We start from the raw sequence: 16747 nt of genomic DNA, 5'->3' as shown, positions 1-16747 counted from the left end.
ATCCCCCAGGATCCTAACTGTGAACTGCAGTGTTTATTTCTTCTCTTTCCATCTCTCTTGACTATTTCTTTCTATGTTTACCCAAATATCAATGCTTTCTTATTTAACAGCAGTAGTGGCAGCAGGTCTGTCTCAGTACTATGATGATGGAAGAGATATTGGTCCAATTATTCACTGCCTCAAACCACAGTAGCTTCACCACTAACTCAATTCTTGCGCTCATTCTTTCCGCATTTTCCACCGAATTATTTGCCAATTCTTCATGCTAATTTACAAGGAATAAAGGGTTTTTATTTCAACCATTCACTGAATATATCCAGCAGACAACATCCTTTTGGACCAATTCTGGTCACTTAGATACTTGCTTCTATATAATATATCAATAGTTAACATTTTTATTTTTGTAGCAACGCCAACTAAGAAACCATCATCAGTTTAACAGTAAATGCTTTAAGCAACAAAGGACAAGCAACATAACTGAATGAAACAGCTTTTTGAAATCTTGGTATCAATATTGAATATTAGGAAAAAAAAAACTCCAGTGCCTAAAGGGTTAATATTAATAATCATTTGAATCATATATAATGTGATATGTATGTAGCCTGCATAATAATTATAATCTTAGCACAATGCCACTGTAAAGTCATCGTCATACATGAGCATCAGTTTTCCTCCTTGAATGTCTAAAGCATTCCCTGACACATCCTAGTCCCATCCTCCCTCAGGTGTTTCATTGCCTTATATAGATGCAGCACAGACAAAGAAAAATGCCTGCCAAGCAAGGTGTGATTAGTGGTTTGCATTAATTATCCTATTATTTCTGTTAGCCATTTCATGTCTGGCTCTCACAGTGTGTAAATATCCCTTGGTAGTGTTTGTGTACAGAGGGAGTCCCAGCAAGAGTTCACATTTTTACAGAGCTTTTTTTGTCAGTCTTTACAGATTAATATTCCTACATTGTTGGAAGTCACACAGACCTGCTAAGAGACCCACCATGGTGCTTTCAATTTGTTTCCTTGAGACTTAGATTAACTTTGGCCGAGTCTTACCACAGTATCCAAGATAAACAACCATGATTTAAGGCCTTATTGAAAAAAATGAATGAGTAAAAATTGGATGAGAAAGAGCGACAGTGGATGTGAGATTTTTGACAAAGCTCTGTTAGTTACTTGTCGCTCCAGGGGCCTCTGAATTTCATGAGCAGAAAAGCTTGCCCTTACAAACTAACCCCTGCTCTATGTTCTCCTTTGACCACACTCATTATGCACAATCAATAATGTTTTGTATTTTTGTCTTCTCTCTTGTCTCCTCTGGGGCCTCTAGGATGCTGCAGGCAAGGTCCTGGACCGCTGGACCATCATGTCCCGGGAAGAGGAGATCATCACCCTGCAGCAGTTCCTACGCTTTGGTGAGACGAAGTCCATTGTTGAACTGATGGCCATCCAGGAGAAGGAAGGTCAGGCAGTTACAGTTCCCTCCTCCAAGACAGACTCCGGGATTAGGACATTCATTGAAAGCAACAACAGAACCCGCAGCCCGGGGCTCCTGACACATTTGGAAAACAGTAGCCCATCCAGCATTCATCATTTTGAGAATATCCCCAATAGCCTAGCCTTTCTCTTGCCCTTCCAGTATATCAACCCAGTATCTGCCCCCATGCTTGGCTTGCCCCCCAATGGTCTGCCTATGGAGCAATCAGCTCTCCGACTCCGGGAGCCCAGCCTACCAAACCAAGGCGAACAGGTGGAGACCAGTGAGTCAGAAGTGTCCTTGTCTCCTTTTCGCACAGGCCAAAGCCCCAGTCGTGGAGGTCTGGGAGCTATGAATAACAACATAGAGCCCAAGACAGAGCCCAACAACAGAGCATCACCCATCTCTCCAACCCCTTCCACTCAGCAGTCTCAACAACAGCAACAGCAGCAACAACAGACACAGCTCCAGCAACAGCAGCAACAGGGCCAGCAGCAATCCCAAAATCAACCTCAGCAGCCCAGCAGCTTGACTGACCACCCGGTCCACCCTCATTTTGTAAAAGACGAGCAGAATAAAACCATCACCCATGCTTCCTTTTCTTCCAAAATGCATCGCATGCGTCGAATGGGAGCCACCTCACGTAAGGGCCGTGTATGCTGTAACTCTTGTGGCAAAACCTTTTATGACAAGGGCACTCTTAAAATACATTATAATGCTGTACACTTGAAGATTAAACACCGTTGCACCATTGAGGGCTGCAACATGGTCTTCAGCTCATTACGCAGCCGCAATCGCCATAGTGCCAATCCCAATCCACGGTTGCACATGCCCATGCTGCGCAATAACCGCGACAAGGACCTTATCCGTGCCAATTCAACCACTGGTACACCTGTCATCTCAAGCACCAAAAATGGTGGTTTCACGCTCACCAGCCCTGGAAGACCACCACTGGGATTCACTACCCCACCAGTGGACCCTATGCTTCAGTCACCCCTGCAAAGTCCATTGGTGTTCCCCTCCCTAAAGTCAGTACAGCCAGTCCAACCAGTGCCCCCCTTCTACCGTACATTACTGTCTCCTGCAGATCTTGTCAGTCCTCCAGTGTCTTTGCCTACCAGCCCTATCCTGCCCACCACAACCAACAGTACCACTCTGATGGACCAGCAACAGCAGATCCTGGCTGCTGCTGTTGCTTCACACAATAATATTCATATTTCAGAAGGAGGACCAATGTCCCACCGCTTACCTACACCTAGTGCCAATCAGGACCACACTACTGGCAACAGTGATCCCACACCCAAGAAGAAGCCACGTAAATCCAGTATGCCTGTGAAGATTGAGAAGGAAGTGATTGATGTGGCAGATGAATATGAGGACAAAGATGAAGATGAGGATGATAATATCCACCATAATCACCACCATCACCAGTCATCACTTCTTCATAATAACGTAAAAATGAATGGAAACTGTAACAGTAACAACAACGGTGGCACTAGTACTGGGAACCACAGTGGTGGTAGTGGGCAGCAGTCTCCTTCTCAGGATGAGATGAGCCCTGGCTTTGCCCTTAGAGGAATGATGAGGCAGAGTGAAGATGAGTGCCGGGAAGGAACTGGTAGTGACAGCCGAGGTGGTAATGATCTACGAGGCACTGGTGAACTCCGTTGCATGGGCAGCTTCACCTCAGAGGACCAGGACCATGAGAGAGACTTTGAAAATGAGTCAGAGAACTCTGACTCCAAGATGTTTTACCGTGATGAAATGATGGATGTTGAAGAACAGCAAAAACATAGGGGTGGAAGGGGTCTGGACAAGGAAATGGATGATGAGGGTGGTGAGGAAGGCCATTTAAGGAAAGAATTGGAAGCCAAGGGCAATTCCTCACCTTCCCTCCATCAACCTTCTATCAAGATTAAGGAGGAACTCAGCGACCCTACTTATGACATGTTTTGCATGGGACAGTATGGCCTCTACAATGGAGGCATGGCAGCAGCTGCTGCAGCTGCTGCAAGTATGGCTGCTCTGCATGAGAGCTTCATCTCTTCAATGGGCTACGGTGCCAGCCCACCCAAATTCCCTTCTTCTCAATCACCAGATGGAGACCCATGCTCAAGTCCTGACCCCAAGATCTGCTATGTGTGTAAGAAGAGCTTCAAGAGCTCCTATAGCATGAAACTGCACTACAAGAATGTGCACCTCAAAGAGATGCATGTGTGCACTGTGGCAGGCTGCAACGCTGCTTTCCCCTCCCGGCGGAGCCGAGACAGGTTAGTGCTGCAACTTGGAAGTGTAACAGTATCATTTTAATGCTATTTCTAAAGTCAGAGATAGGCTCAATTTATTATTTTCTTTAGTCAAAATGATCGATTATTATGATAAAGAAGGGCACTTCATGACTTTATAGCAAATCTGTCTCGTAAAATAAAAACATTAAGAAGATAAAAGATCAGTATTTTATAAAGGCAGTGTTAAGATTCAAATATGCCTTTGCTTGACTAGTATTTCATTACATTTATCTGGATAGGTTACTGCTTAACATCTGTTATCAAATGGAACACCAAAAGATGGATTCAGGGACATCTGCTCCCTGTCAAGTCAAAGTTCAGATGAGTAGGTGTCAGGATGAGAAACACACACACACACACACACACACACACACACACGCACACACACACATATACCAGGGAGTACCTATCAACCCTCCAGCTGCAGTGTGTTGTTTACCTGCCCTCTCCACATCACCTTGTCACAGAGAGGTGAAGGCACATACATTAACATAGACAGCGGTTTGTCAAACCACTGCATTTATTAGCGCATCAAGAGGTGAGACTAGCCACGTTCACCTGGGCTTGTTAGCACGTATCAGTCCCTCTCACTCACTCTGCAGAATACATGCTGCAGCAGCTCTGGAAGCAGGTTGATTCCATGACACACTGTGGAGGCACATAACATTGCTAATGCCCTGGGCTACCACAGACTCATTAAAGGTTTACAAACAACTATTTTTGTGTCACATGAGAGATGTCTCAATATGAAACAGGCAGTGATTCTCTATCAAAATTCTTAGTATATATATATATATATATATATATATATATATATATATGGTAATAATGCCCTATATTGGTATAATTACTGAAAAATAAACACATTATCAAATAAATAAATAAAATCTGTTTTAGTTGAAGGATTGTAGGAGTTACACAGAAAACACATTTCCTTTGGCACATTCAGTCACTTAATACAGCAGCGCAATAGTGTGAGATGGGGCCTTAAAACAAATAATAAATTATATTCCATTGCTAAAATACACAGTACTGCAAGTAAAACAAATGCATCTGATGCTCACATTCTCTTTCAAGAGAATGTACCCAGTTTACATACAAGACTTTCCTGGACAAATAAAGATGTGCGCTTTGTCACTTAGTGAGTGCATGCTTCTAATTTGTAAACACACTCTTCCCAATGGAGCTTTATATGTTTCCTTTAAATGTTCCCCAGTGTTTTATCTCACCCACACACTGACTGTGCCCCTTGTCTGTCTGTCACACACTGCTACCTTCCAAAGCCTAAATCCGCCTTTTTTTTTTTCTTTCCGTTTGCACCCTGTACATTTTATTATTACATTTGCTGCTTCAGTGGCATCTGCATGTAAATCAAGCAGGTGACTCTGGGACGATGTACTGTTTACAATATGGGATATAAACAGAGGGGGCCGAAAAGGAGACAGCTTTTTTGAACATATCCCTGCTGCTCACCTGTTAGAGCTGCACATCATGAAAGGATGCATTATTATAGCATGCATTGCTTCAATGTCATGTACTGCCACCAGTTCCCTGTATTTTTTATTTATTTATTTGTTGTTGGGTTTTTTTGTTTTGTTTTTAGAAGCTAGTGGATATGTAAAAAGTCTAAGACAAGCTTGTGTAAATCATGCATGCACATATGTGTTCACTCAGGCTGCACAACATATGCACAGATAACAGCTAATACTATCTGTTCATATTTGTCCAACTCGTTTCTTTATAATTAGCTTTTACTGTATGCAAAGCAGTCGAATAACTGAGCCAAAGACCGTGTTCACACATAAACACCTAATTACATTAATGCCACAGGTAAATTCTACCAAGTTTTCTAATAGTTAAATGCCATTTACCTTAGTGGCAGGACATATGGGAGACAGTGAAGAGATAACTTCTTCACAAGGACAATTGCTGTTGTGAATGTAAGGTATCTTTGAGCTGGGCAAGAGCAGTATAGTTATGGGTGGGTGAGACGTAAGCACATTATTGTTTCCATCCTTTTTTCTGTGGGGGATAAATTCCTGATATCATATGGGACATATTACTCACTGGTTCAAACATGGAACAAAACAGAAATAGTACTGAACAGCTCAAGGAATCCTGGGGCTTTGGGACTAGTCAGTATGCAAGACTCTTATCAAACAAACATCTTTTAGTCATATAATATGTTTGAGTATAATAGTGATTAAATGTGATACATTTGGAACATAATGGTGCTGCTGAGAAGACAAGGAAAGTGCACAAAGAGAGTAATGTCCAGAAACAACTGTAGTGGATGATGATTATTTGTAAAATCGATTTAAGAAAAAACATTTAAACCTTCTGCAAGTATTACTGTTGTAAAAATTCAAATTGTAATGACTTTTAGCAAGAGAAATGTAAACTCGTGGGTCATTTTATTTTGTTCACTTACCTTTATTTTTTCTGCCAAAGCAGCATTGAAATATGCAGATCTGCCAAGCTGCTTCTCCTCAATTCTTCCTAAACAGCTATTGACCTATAACAACAAGGAAGTCCAAGTACACTAGCACATCTAATTAGTCCACTGACTGTCAAATGCAACATCAAATGCACCTCTATTTAAGTGAAAAAGAAAAAAAAAAGGTAAAGAAAAAAAAAGCAGTTAAGTACTATTGTCAGCTTGGATTACTGCACTTTTATTAGACTACAAAAGGAACAGAAGAAATCAAATAAGCATCCGCTGAACGCTGTACATACTTTACATTTACACTAATGAATACAGGAAAGGGTAATTTAATGTGCCCTTGAGCAGGCATGTAAAGCGTGAATGTTTGTGAATGCAAAACAGAGTTAGACAAAGTGTGTGTGTGGTTTTTACAGTGGGGTGTCTTTCTCCTGCTGCACAGAGGTAAATGATTGCATATTTATTGCGGGGAGCGAGCAGCATCGGCAGAAGTGTTGACGAAGGTGCATGATTAACTGCTGGAAAGGCGTGCGTACCAGTAATCATCACCATTATTAGCCTCGTTAATCATATTTCTTAAACCGGCAACAAGAGTTTCCTTACTTTATCAAATTTTTATCGGCCTAAACCCTACTCTTTTGTTAACCTTTACTTCAGCATTTTAACCTGCTCCGTCTATGCCACGACCACAGCGACTTAGGTGTCCTCCCTCTTTCACATTCCCATGGTGCAGCAGTGCGCAGCCCGCGGTCCCTGCATGGGCCACTGCAAACGCAGAGAGTGAAGGTTAATTATGTTGGAGAGTCTCTTTCCTCCCCTCTCTTTCCTCTCTCTGTCTCCCTCGGTCCCCACAGGGCATGTGGGCCTGGCTTCAGTGCTTCACAATCAGCTCTCTGTTTGTCTCTTCTAAACAAAGGGCACTCCGCTCACAGAGAGAATATGTTAGCAAAAGCCACGTGCTGATTAAAACACGGATCTTGAATTATTACATCTTTGACAGTTTGATGTATTTAGAGGGGAATTGTTTTATTCTTAGATGAACAGCATGTAGTGATGCATGTAAGCACAGTAATAAAGGGAATTATGGGTAATTTCAAGTAAAGAATCAATTCAAGCAATGTAAAATATAACTTGTGGATGCTGCTATATAATGTATATTTAATTCCTGTTCGCTAATTTATTTGATGATCTACAAATCTTTGCTTGCAGCCCAGGCTGTGAAAAGATTGAAATAATGCAAAGGAGATACTGTATAACAGTGACGGAGCGTGATAAATGTTCAGAAAACTCTTGTCCTCCCACTTCCACCCAAAACCTCATAACACACCTCAAATGACAGGAAAGACAAAGGACCGCTGGTGTCAGTTTAATACCACTCAGCCTTCCATCTCATTTACACATTACAAGTCATTTAGACAACAAACACACACACACACACACACACACACACACATACAGGCATGCTGAGACAAAAAAAAAAAAAAACAAGGGCAAGGGCCATCAGATGAACCTAAAGATGATTAACGCCAGTTGGGACAAGCGCACTCTCGCTCTGCCTCCTCTGCACAGTCAAAAATGGGCTCCCCCGAGGCCTCCCCCATCTTTTGGGTGAAGATGAGACTGTCAAATTGGTTTGCCAGGCACATTACTAGCCAACAGGGAGGTAGCGATGGAGAAACAGGGGGTGGAGGGGAGTAAGGACTCGGGTTAGGGGGGAGGAAAGAGAAATTGAACGATGCAGGAGAGTGGGAAATGGGGTAGAAAAGTTTCAAGCTGATAAATAAAGGGATAAAAGCATTATGTTCACTGTGTGTGTGAATAAGACTGACTTATTTTCATTTTTTCCAATGCAATGCACTTTACTTTTCTCTTCAGCTCTTAAAATTGTAACAACTTAAAAATGATTAAATATGTACATGAAAAAATAAACTGCTTTATTTTATTTGTTTGATTTTTTTTTATGGTTTTAAAGATTATTATGAATGTGGGCTAGTTCACCTAGACATTGTTGAAATATTCTAAAAATGTTGCTTTGTATTTGAGGAGTTAAAAAGACTACTTAGATATATGAGATGACTTACTGCATGTTTGACTTTAATATCTTAACACTGAGATAGCCATGGTTAACTTAGAGCTTATTAGCAGTGAGAAGGTGTTGTTACTGAGATGGAGACATGTTGCAAAGGACCTGCCTACCTGAGCATCATCAACAGCATCCTGATCTTCAGCCATAAATGAGCAAATCTGTGGCCTCTTTCCCCTCACTTTCTCTGCACATCAAAGCTTGTTGGTTAAAATCCCCAAAGAAACAGTGCCTATTTATTTAGACATAGAGTACGGCATCACTCAGACTGTCTAGAAACACTTTGTCCTCTCACCGCTAAGCTTCCCACACATATATTTGATTGTTCAGGGATGCAGCACCACAGACATTCAATGATGACTCCCATATTTTAGCCATAAGCTAACGCCATATGGGTGCAACTGTACTATCAAAGGACTTAAAAAAAAAAAAAAAAAAGGATTTATATAGTCTTTTTGATCGAAGTACTGCTATATGGAAGTAGTATATTTTCTGGTTTTTACACACACACACACAAACACACTCACACATGCAGTGACAGCCACGGCCAATCGATTTGCCACGCTCTCTCCCCTCAATGCTGACGATGCTCTAGTGGACGGGCTCCTGGTTGCCTGGTTCACAGAAAAGGGTCCCTCAAATGAATGTATTTTTACCTCTTGCAGGACAATGTCGGATAGGGAAGTAAATAATTAAAGGAAAGGGACCCTTTTTGACTGCATCAACCCTGCCACTGCTGGTAAGCTCTACTATCCATTGTGACTCCATTTTTGCCCGTTCTGCTAAGGATGACCCTTTTCTTTTCTTTTTTTTTTTTTTTTGCTTTTTATTTACACACACGTGCCCTCCCTGCATGGAAACCCTTCACATTAAAAAGGCACTGAGTGTTTTGCATATTTTCTTTTTTAATTTAAGTGTTGACCTGATATTAAAAAGAGTGGCCCTTGTATCCTATATTTCATATATGACACTGGTCATTAGTTGCTTCTTGTTTTTTTTTTTTTCTCTGTGTGATGCAGTTTTATTGTGACATGTGTGCAGTGCGTCCATTTTTTCTTGGCAGCTGTGAAATTGGAGCAAAATAAGCATTGAATTAAAAATTTCAAGCACATTTCACCCTGCATCCTTTGGCATGGTTTTGTATAATGACTGAAAGCCTCGCTAATTGTATCCTGGTTTAAGCATGACATGTGTTACTTTAGTTTCTTTCATCAGCTGTAGCACATAGTGTGATACAGTTTGCTTTGTGTTTGGGAAAAAATGCCCATCTTGATTAAACCCAGAGCTACATAAAGACATGTTCATTGAGGTGCTCGATTAAGCCACCTCCAATAGGGAACAAGTGCGATAATGCTGTCAGGGCCTAGTGCTAATATGCTATCCAGTTCCCCTCGATTATCACATTACCACAGCTCGAATCAATTGATAAACTCCCATTCAATATGGTGGAGTATTTAATTGAGTCAGAGTCTATTGGATTTGAGGGCTGTGCAGTGCAGACATGCTGACAGCGGTAAACACTAGCAGGATGCTCTCTGTGTGCTACGTTATTGCACTTTTCTTAGAGCTGCAGGGTGGATTTCTCTCTGTCTGTGTCTGCGTATCTCTAGTGATAGAAATAATGATTACACATGTAACGGTTCTTGGGTAATTAATGCTTCTAGTCTGGTTCCATGTTATTGAAGTCGGATAATTGGACCAAAAAAATTTGATTGTACACACAAGTATGTAAGGGAGTTTAGACGGTGACAGTTTTAAGGTGAACAGAACCTTTTGTGTTGAACTAACCACCCACCACAGCCTGCAGCTCTATGTCCAGGTTTCAAATAGTTGCAACTATGCAGGTGAAAAGTAAACAAGTAAACCCAATTTTTTACAACAAACCTGATGTACTTAATAATTATGATGCAACACTTTTTATCTTTTGTTTTTGTAGCTCAATGGCTTGCCATTTCCAAATCCATAGAGCTGGGCAAAATAGCAGACATTTTTATCACAATAACAGTGTTTTGATTCAGTCAACAGCAATAATTATTGTGTATAATGTCAAATCATATATTTTTCTTCTGCTGATCCTGCTGTAGTTGAAGATCATTAATTGTAATTTCAAACTCTTCTTCACTGGTATACAGTGAAATAAGTCCCTCAGAGTGACTGTAAATATTTGAATATGTTGCTGGTCTTTTCCATCCTAGTGGGTTACATCTGTATAGCTGGTGTTAACACTGAAATTTCATCCATTTATCAAACATTTGCTATATAGATATAGATGAAAATTATATTGCAGTAATTATGTTATTGTTTTATGGCCCAGTAGTGTTAGACATGTATATTTTGTGAACAATGCAAACTTATTAATACTAGTACATTATCAAAGCTGCTGCTAATTTAACCCAGTATTATCTATTGCAACACAATCCTTATTTTCTATTTGTATTTATTTGACTGTGGCACCATTCTGATCTATAACTGTGTCATGTTTCTCCTCTAGGCACAGCTCCAACATCAACCTGCACCGCAAACTGCTGACCAAAGAGCTGGACGACATTGTCCTGGATCCCCAACTTACGCCTCTGCCCAAGGACCTGCGATCCGAGTTACTGGCAAAGATCTACGCTGGGCATCACATGGGCTTGGACCCTATGGTCGGTATGGGCATCGGAGGCGGCAGCCTTAGGCCAACCGGTCACAACCACGATATCCGTTCCCCCATAATCAACGATTATCCCCACAACCCTCTCCATCAAATCCACCACACCAACGGTTTCTCCCGAGGTCAGCCAGACGACTACATGGTTTTGGACCTGAGCACCACATCCAGTGTTCAATCCAGCAGCAGCATCCACTCATCACACGAGTCAGATGAGGGCAGCGATGAAGGCATCCTATTAGATGACCTGGATGAAGAGGAGGGAGAAGAGGATGAGGAGGAGGTCAATAGCGAGGGGGAGAACTGCTCCCAGCGTGCCGAGGGGCGGGCTGAAAGGGGGCACCAGAACGAGACTGGTGAGTTTAGTGGAGAAGGACTGGATGAGGGGGCGGACACCCACTCCTCATCATTTCTCCATTCGTCCACTGGGGGCAGTAACGGGGGCAGTGGGATCCTCTGCAACATCTGCCATAAAATGTACAGCAACAAAGGGACCCTACGCGTGCACTACAAGACTGTGCATCTGCGTGAGATGCACAAGTGCAAAATCCCCGGTTGTAACATGGTGTTCAGCTCTGTACGCAGCCGTAACCGACACTCTCAGAACCCCAACCTCCATAAAAACATGCCCTTCTCCACAATAATAGACTAAATAATGACTTGCTACTCTACCCTCCTGTCAGTCTGCCCACTCCTCCCGTTATTCCTCATCCTTATTCCTCCTCAAATTAGCTTTTCCCCCATCCTAGGGCCATCAGATACAAGCTAATCGCCTGTATGCCTCCTGCCCGTTCTCTGTAAGTCATTGCAAGATTTCTATGTCCCTCTATAAAATCCATTGACTCTTAATGCAGTTTATTATTGTGACCTTTGACTTTTCCTTCTTTGGAAGAACAGGACGACACTCTTGAGCATGGAGTTTGTTTTATAACAAAACTCCAGTTGTTTTTTTTTTCCTTTTTTTTTTCTTTTTGGAAAGCCCCTCCACCTTTTCCTTTGAAACTTCTCTCCACTTTGTTTTTATGTCCGTCTTCAAAGAATCTATTCAAACTCTTATTTGTGACTTTGCCTGCAAAAATGATAGTACTGAAAAAAAAAGAAAATCTTCTTGTTGTATTTGTGTAATAACTTTTAAATGAACCCCTTACAAAAGCATGACAGCTTCATTTGTAAATAATGTCCCAAGAGGCTTTTGGTGTAAAAGAGTTGTGTTGATGGTTGTTTGCTTCTGTTTTTTCTCTCTATTTTTTTATGTTACAGTCCAGTACAATACTTCCAGCTATAGGCAAGAAAGAGGTAGCATCTTATTAGCTTGACTCATTTATGTTAGCTTCAAAGACAAGTTTTTAACTGAGTCCTAGGAAAAAAAAAGAGTATCATGTGACTTGTTTTATCTACTTGTTAGATATTCAGAGGTTGCCGGCATGCTTTTTAAGGCTCCTACACTGATATCATTCTCTGTATTTCTATTGATTTTTTTTTTGTCTGTTATGTTAATGAGCTTTAGTATAACAATTCAGTTTTTGCACTTTGCATCTATACAAGGGGATGTGTAATATTATTATAATGAGGACTTTTGCAATGGTGACTTTAGGTGTCGTGTGGGGTCACTGATGGCTACAGTGCCAAGGGAAATGACAGTACCTTTTAACATATTTATGCCAGTTTCTTTTTGCACGTGCTCAGTTTCAAACACAGTGTTATGACAAAAAATATCCCTTAACACAAGCCAAGCCCCCCCACAACTCCACATCAGAAAGATTTATGCTTTAAAACTATGTGCGACTGAATACCCACTGCTGTTTCCATTACAAAAGATTCAAAGATTGGTCATTTCTCTCCCACTCTTTTCTTTAAGTCACCTATTTATACACAGTTGTGTTAAAGTGATCTAACTAAAGCATAAAATCATTGTAATATGGTTAAACAAGGATATCAGTGTAAGAACTAGAGGCATAATAATGGAATATGACTGTCCCATGGATAGAAAAAAAGAAAAAAGTAGGAAAATAGTAAATTACCTGTGACCAAAACAAATGTATTTGCTTAACAATGCAGTTCATGTGTTTTTAATGAGGCCCCATTTGAGGAAGGTGATGCACTTGAGTCTTAAAGTTTTGCTGTGATATTAAAGATATCAGTTTCCACTGCTGAGTGCCGGCTACAAATGTTAACATTTTCCTGGCAGGTGATTGCAGCCATTTTTAACATGTCCATGACTGTCTTACGGTACAAATATTTCCAGTAACTGGGCAAAGTAGCCAAGGGAAGGGGTATTTATTGGTGGGTGATGTATCTAAATGGAGATGTTTTTGTCCGGTATAAGAATATTATTTTGTAAAAAGACAAAAAAATAGAGATTGTTCCTCAGTTTTACTTGTTTATCAATGTATTAGCAATGCCATGTGTTACTATACAAGTAGATCTACTCTTACTTGACTGGTGCTACACACGAGGGGAAAATATGCAGTGTTACGTGGTGTGCTGTACAGTATTCACAACACCTTACATCCATAACAGTGTTGAGTTCCATTTGTTTCACACTAAAGCCATTTTGCAATATAGACATGACCTATTGTAGTGAAATATTTCATGTCTGTTTTTAAGACTCCATATGACACATGCAGTTTTTAGACCTCTGTTCTCTGAGATAAAGAGAGGCAGGCAGAGAGCTGAGGCTGATGGAAAGGTTGCGGAGGTGGAAGGCTGACTAGGGAGGAAAGGATGACAGCAACGATCATTAAAAATGTGCTGCTTCTCCGTTACCTGGAGGCGTCCCTGCCATTCCGGCTTCTTCTGTCTAATAACTCACTTGTCACTTCGTTACACTGCAAGACGCCAAGGTTGCTGACAAGACTGTGACACTGACAGAAAGAGAAAAAGAAGGAGAGTGAGTGTGAGCTTTGAACAATTCAATTTGACTCATTCAATTTAGCTGAATTCAATTCATCTATTCATTTCCTGTGTGTGCTCATTCTCATTCAGGGTCACTGGTAATTCAATTCAATTTCTTTTGCTCATTCTATTTTGCTCTTTGTCTGTCAGAGCACAGTCATTTAACAACCGCCTTACCCATTTCTTCAACCCGCCACTCACTTACCACCTCCACACCCCACAGCGCAGGTCCTACAGGGACACACACTAATAGTGTATGCTTAAGTTCACCGGACGGCCATGGCATAGGAAAAAGGGATGGGTAATTGCCTGTTTATCCCAAGTGAAGAGAAAATTGAGTACAGGAACCCCTGCCTTTTCCCAGGAGTGGGTTTCACTGAGGCGCTTGCTGCCTCATTCACTCGTTCAATCCCCCCGGCTCTCGCTCTGGCAGAAATAAAAAAGTGCTACTCCAGGAACCCTGCTGACAGCTGTCTCTCCAACACACAACCATACAAATGCACAACGCCATGCACACAGGGAAGAGTGGCGAAAGCTCACGGATACTACTTACAGGCCAGGAGGATGACAAGAACTAGATGACTTGTTAACCTCTGGTGATGGAAGAGACAGGGGCAGAGAAAAATAGAGAATTCTCACCACAGGAAATGAAAGTCTCCATCTAACGTTAACATTATAGACTCTGACACTACACTGAGGACTAACATTGCATTAGGGAGAATAATGTGAGCCAGCACTGAGTCGCACAGGAATGTGAAGTTGACACATTCCTATTTCACTTTAAATATTTCAATGTTTCATAGCTCAAGGTAAAACATTTTACTGACACACAGACAGTGAGTAAAGGACTAAAACCTATTAGAGTGTCCTGCATCTACAAAGACTACATATTAAATCTCCGCAGCAGTAGGGATTGTACGTTCCCAACTTTCTGCACAGTAACCTTCTAAACTTGTACTTGACAGTTTTCAAAGCTAATTTTCAGGTTGTAACACATTCCTTTTGGATTGTTCAAAATCATCCATTTTTCACGAAGCAGCTGCAGTCAAGGTTATAAAAGTTTTCCGTTTTCATTCATTTTTATTCTTATTTCGACTTTTTTATTTTGAGTTTCAGTTTTAATCGGGTTTCACAGCAGGCTGTCTAGATTAGGTTTTAATTTCAGGAAATTTAGATTCAGTTTATGTTGTAATGATTTACATGTTCGATTTTAGTCTTTTTGAAGTCATGAATACGTGGTATTTGTCGGGGGCGAGATTCAAAAAGGTCAGAAAAAATATTATATGATAAAAACACAGTGAACAAACCATCACACGGCTTAAAAATACATTCACAGATCAACTGTCCACAAAATACAACTGTAGAACATGTGTCAGTCAGGATGAAAAAGATTTTATATCTACCAGAGTTTCCACAAGTCGGAGAGATTTTTTTATTTCAGTTCAAATGTGTTTGGAGTTTTTGGTTTTTGGTATTTTTCGCTTTTGTTAATGATAATAACCTTGGCTGCAGCAGACTGTATGACCTCTCTGTCACGCAAAACACAATGGATAAACGCAGCACTCATGTCTTTCCTCCTACTGCATTCGTCTGAGTCCAGTTGGGCAGGTTATGCCAGCAGAGCAGCATCGACATGCATGTGGCTGTCCAGCACAGCCGTTAAGACAGACGGCCAGAGACAAAGCAAGAGAGAGATGGCGGAAAGGCATGGGGCTTAGAAGGCTGTCTGGCTGAAGCCTTGAGGCAGTCACTTAACAAGGCAAGGGAGAAAGAGAAAGAGGAACACAGGGAGAGAGAAGAGCAAGAGAGCATCAGTGGCAGGACTCCACAGGACTCATCACCAGCTCCTTGTTGATTGCCTGGTGGAAAGCGATCGAGCTCCCCCTTACATTTCCACCCCTTTCCCCCTACACACTCTCCTCAGAGAAATGACCACCAATATTCTTCTCTCCTCTGAGAAATCCAATCTTTGTTTTTCTTACTTCTTCATCCAAGAGTCCAGGTGTGTTCCGCTTCTTAGTGACCAGTCTGTAGGTCGGCAGGAACGCATCACTTCGAGCGCCATATTGGTCCAGACTGCTCGAGTGAATCTTTAATATTTGATTAGAAGAACGTCAGGCATCAATTATTCTGTAATTTCTACATAGCACACAGAGGGAAAAGAGATGGCAAACGGCTGGAGCGGCTGACTTGTTAATCACTGTCCGTTGCGTACATGTCAGATAGAGCAGCGAGAATAAGAGGTGACACTGCATGTAAACTGTCCAGTTGTAGCTCAAGTGGAATTCAAACGTTTGATGGGACATATTAAGAAATATGCAGATAGAAGAAAAATAGGTGGGTTTGTATAGATGCTTTAGTCTCATGTGTTACGTTTTAAAAATACCCTCATTAATTTGAACTGGAACCTGTGAAATGTCAATGATCCTGAAAAAAAATACTGTAAATTCATATTGCTCAAAATGTAATGTTTTCCACTGTGCCAATCATATTTTTCAGTCTTAAAAATATAAATAAGCTTGAAGACCTGGTGAATTTAGATTTGTTTTTGTTTGTTTTGTTTTCACTTGTGTTTTAGGTGTATCCAATGCATTTGTGTCTGTGTCTTAAAATGCCTGTGCGTTTCGACACTGGCACTTCACAGCGTTGCATGGCTACATAGTCACACTGCGAAGAACAGAGCAGAGAAGCTTGCATCACTCTGGTGTCAAAATGGTGATTTGGAAGCCTCATGAATACTGTATGTTACCTAAACAGGTGTTTCCCATTTGCAGATAGGAGGAAAAAATGTCCTCTTTTCAAAAGACTCTTTTGTTTCCTTTTTTCTTTCTTTTCTTGTTTTTTTTTTTTGCCTTTCTTGTATTTGTTTCTGTATCATAACTGTCTATGGTTTTTGCATAAAATGCATAAGGGTTTTG

General features: G+C 41.1%; 1 protein-coding gene across 3 annotated transcripts in view; it reads left to right on the top strand.

Annotated features, from left to right (window-relative positions):
• bnc2 (basonuclin zinc finger protein 2) overlaps nucleotides 1-16267 on the top strand; it is a 219509-nt gene extending 203242 nt beyond the window's left edge. For 2 of the 3 annotated variants that reach the window (XM_030145569.1, XM_030145561.1), the window contains exons 5-6: nucleotides 1324-3740; nucleotides 10776-16267. In XM_030145569.1, coding sequence (XP_030001429.1) covers nucleotides 1324-3740; nucleotides 10776-11586 — 3228 coding nt within the window. In that variant the 3' untranslated portion in view covers nucleotides 11587-16267. Of the gene's footprint in view, nucleotides 1-1323; nucleotides 3741-8949; nucleotides 9024-10775 lie in introns of all 3 variants that reach the window. The other variant, XM_030145578.1, reaches the window with a different exon arrangement.
• Nucleotides 16268-16747: the final 480 nt, after the last annotated feature.

The sequence above is a fragment of the Sphaeramia orbicularis genome, chromosome 1 (genome assembly GCF_902148855.1).
Source record: "Sphaeramia orbicularis chromosome 1, fSphaOr1.1, whole genome shotgun sequence".
Classification (NCBI taxonomy): Eukaryota; Metazoa; Chordata; class Actinopteri; order Kurtiformes; family Apogonidae; genus Sphaeramia; species Sphaeramia orbicularis.
Note: the sequence above shows the minus strand (reverse complement) of the source record. Positions and strands in the feature narration are given on the sequence as shown.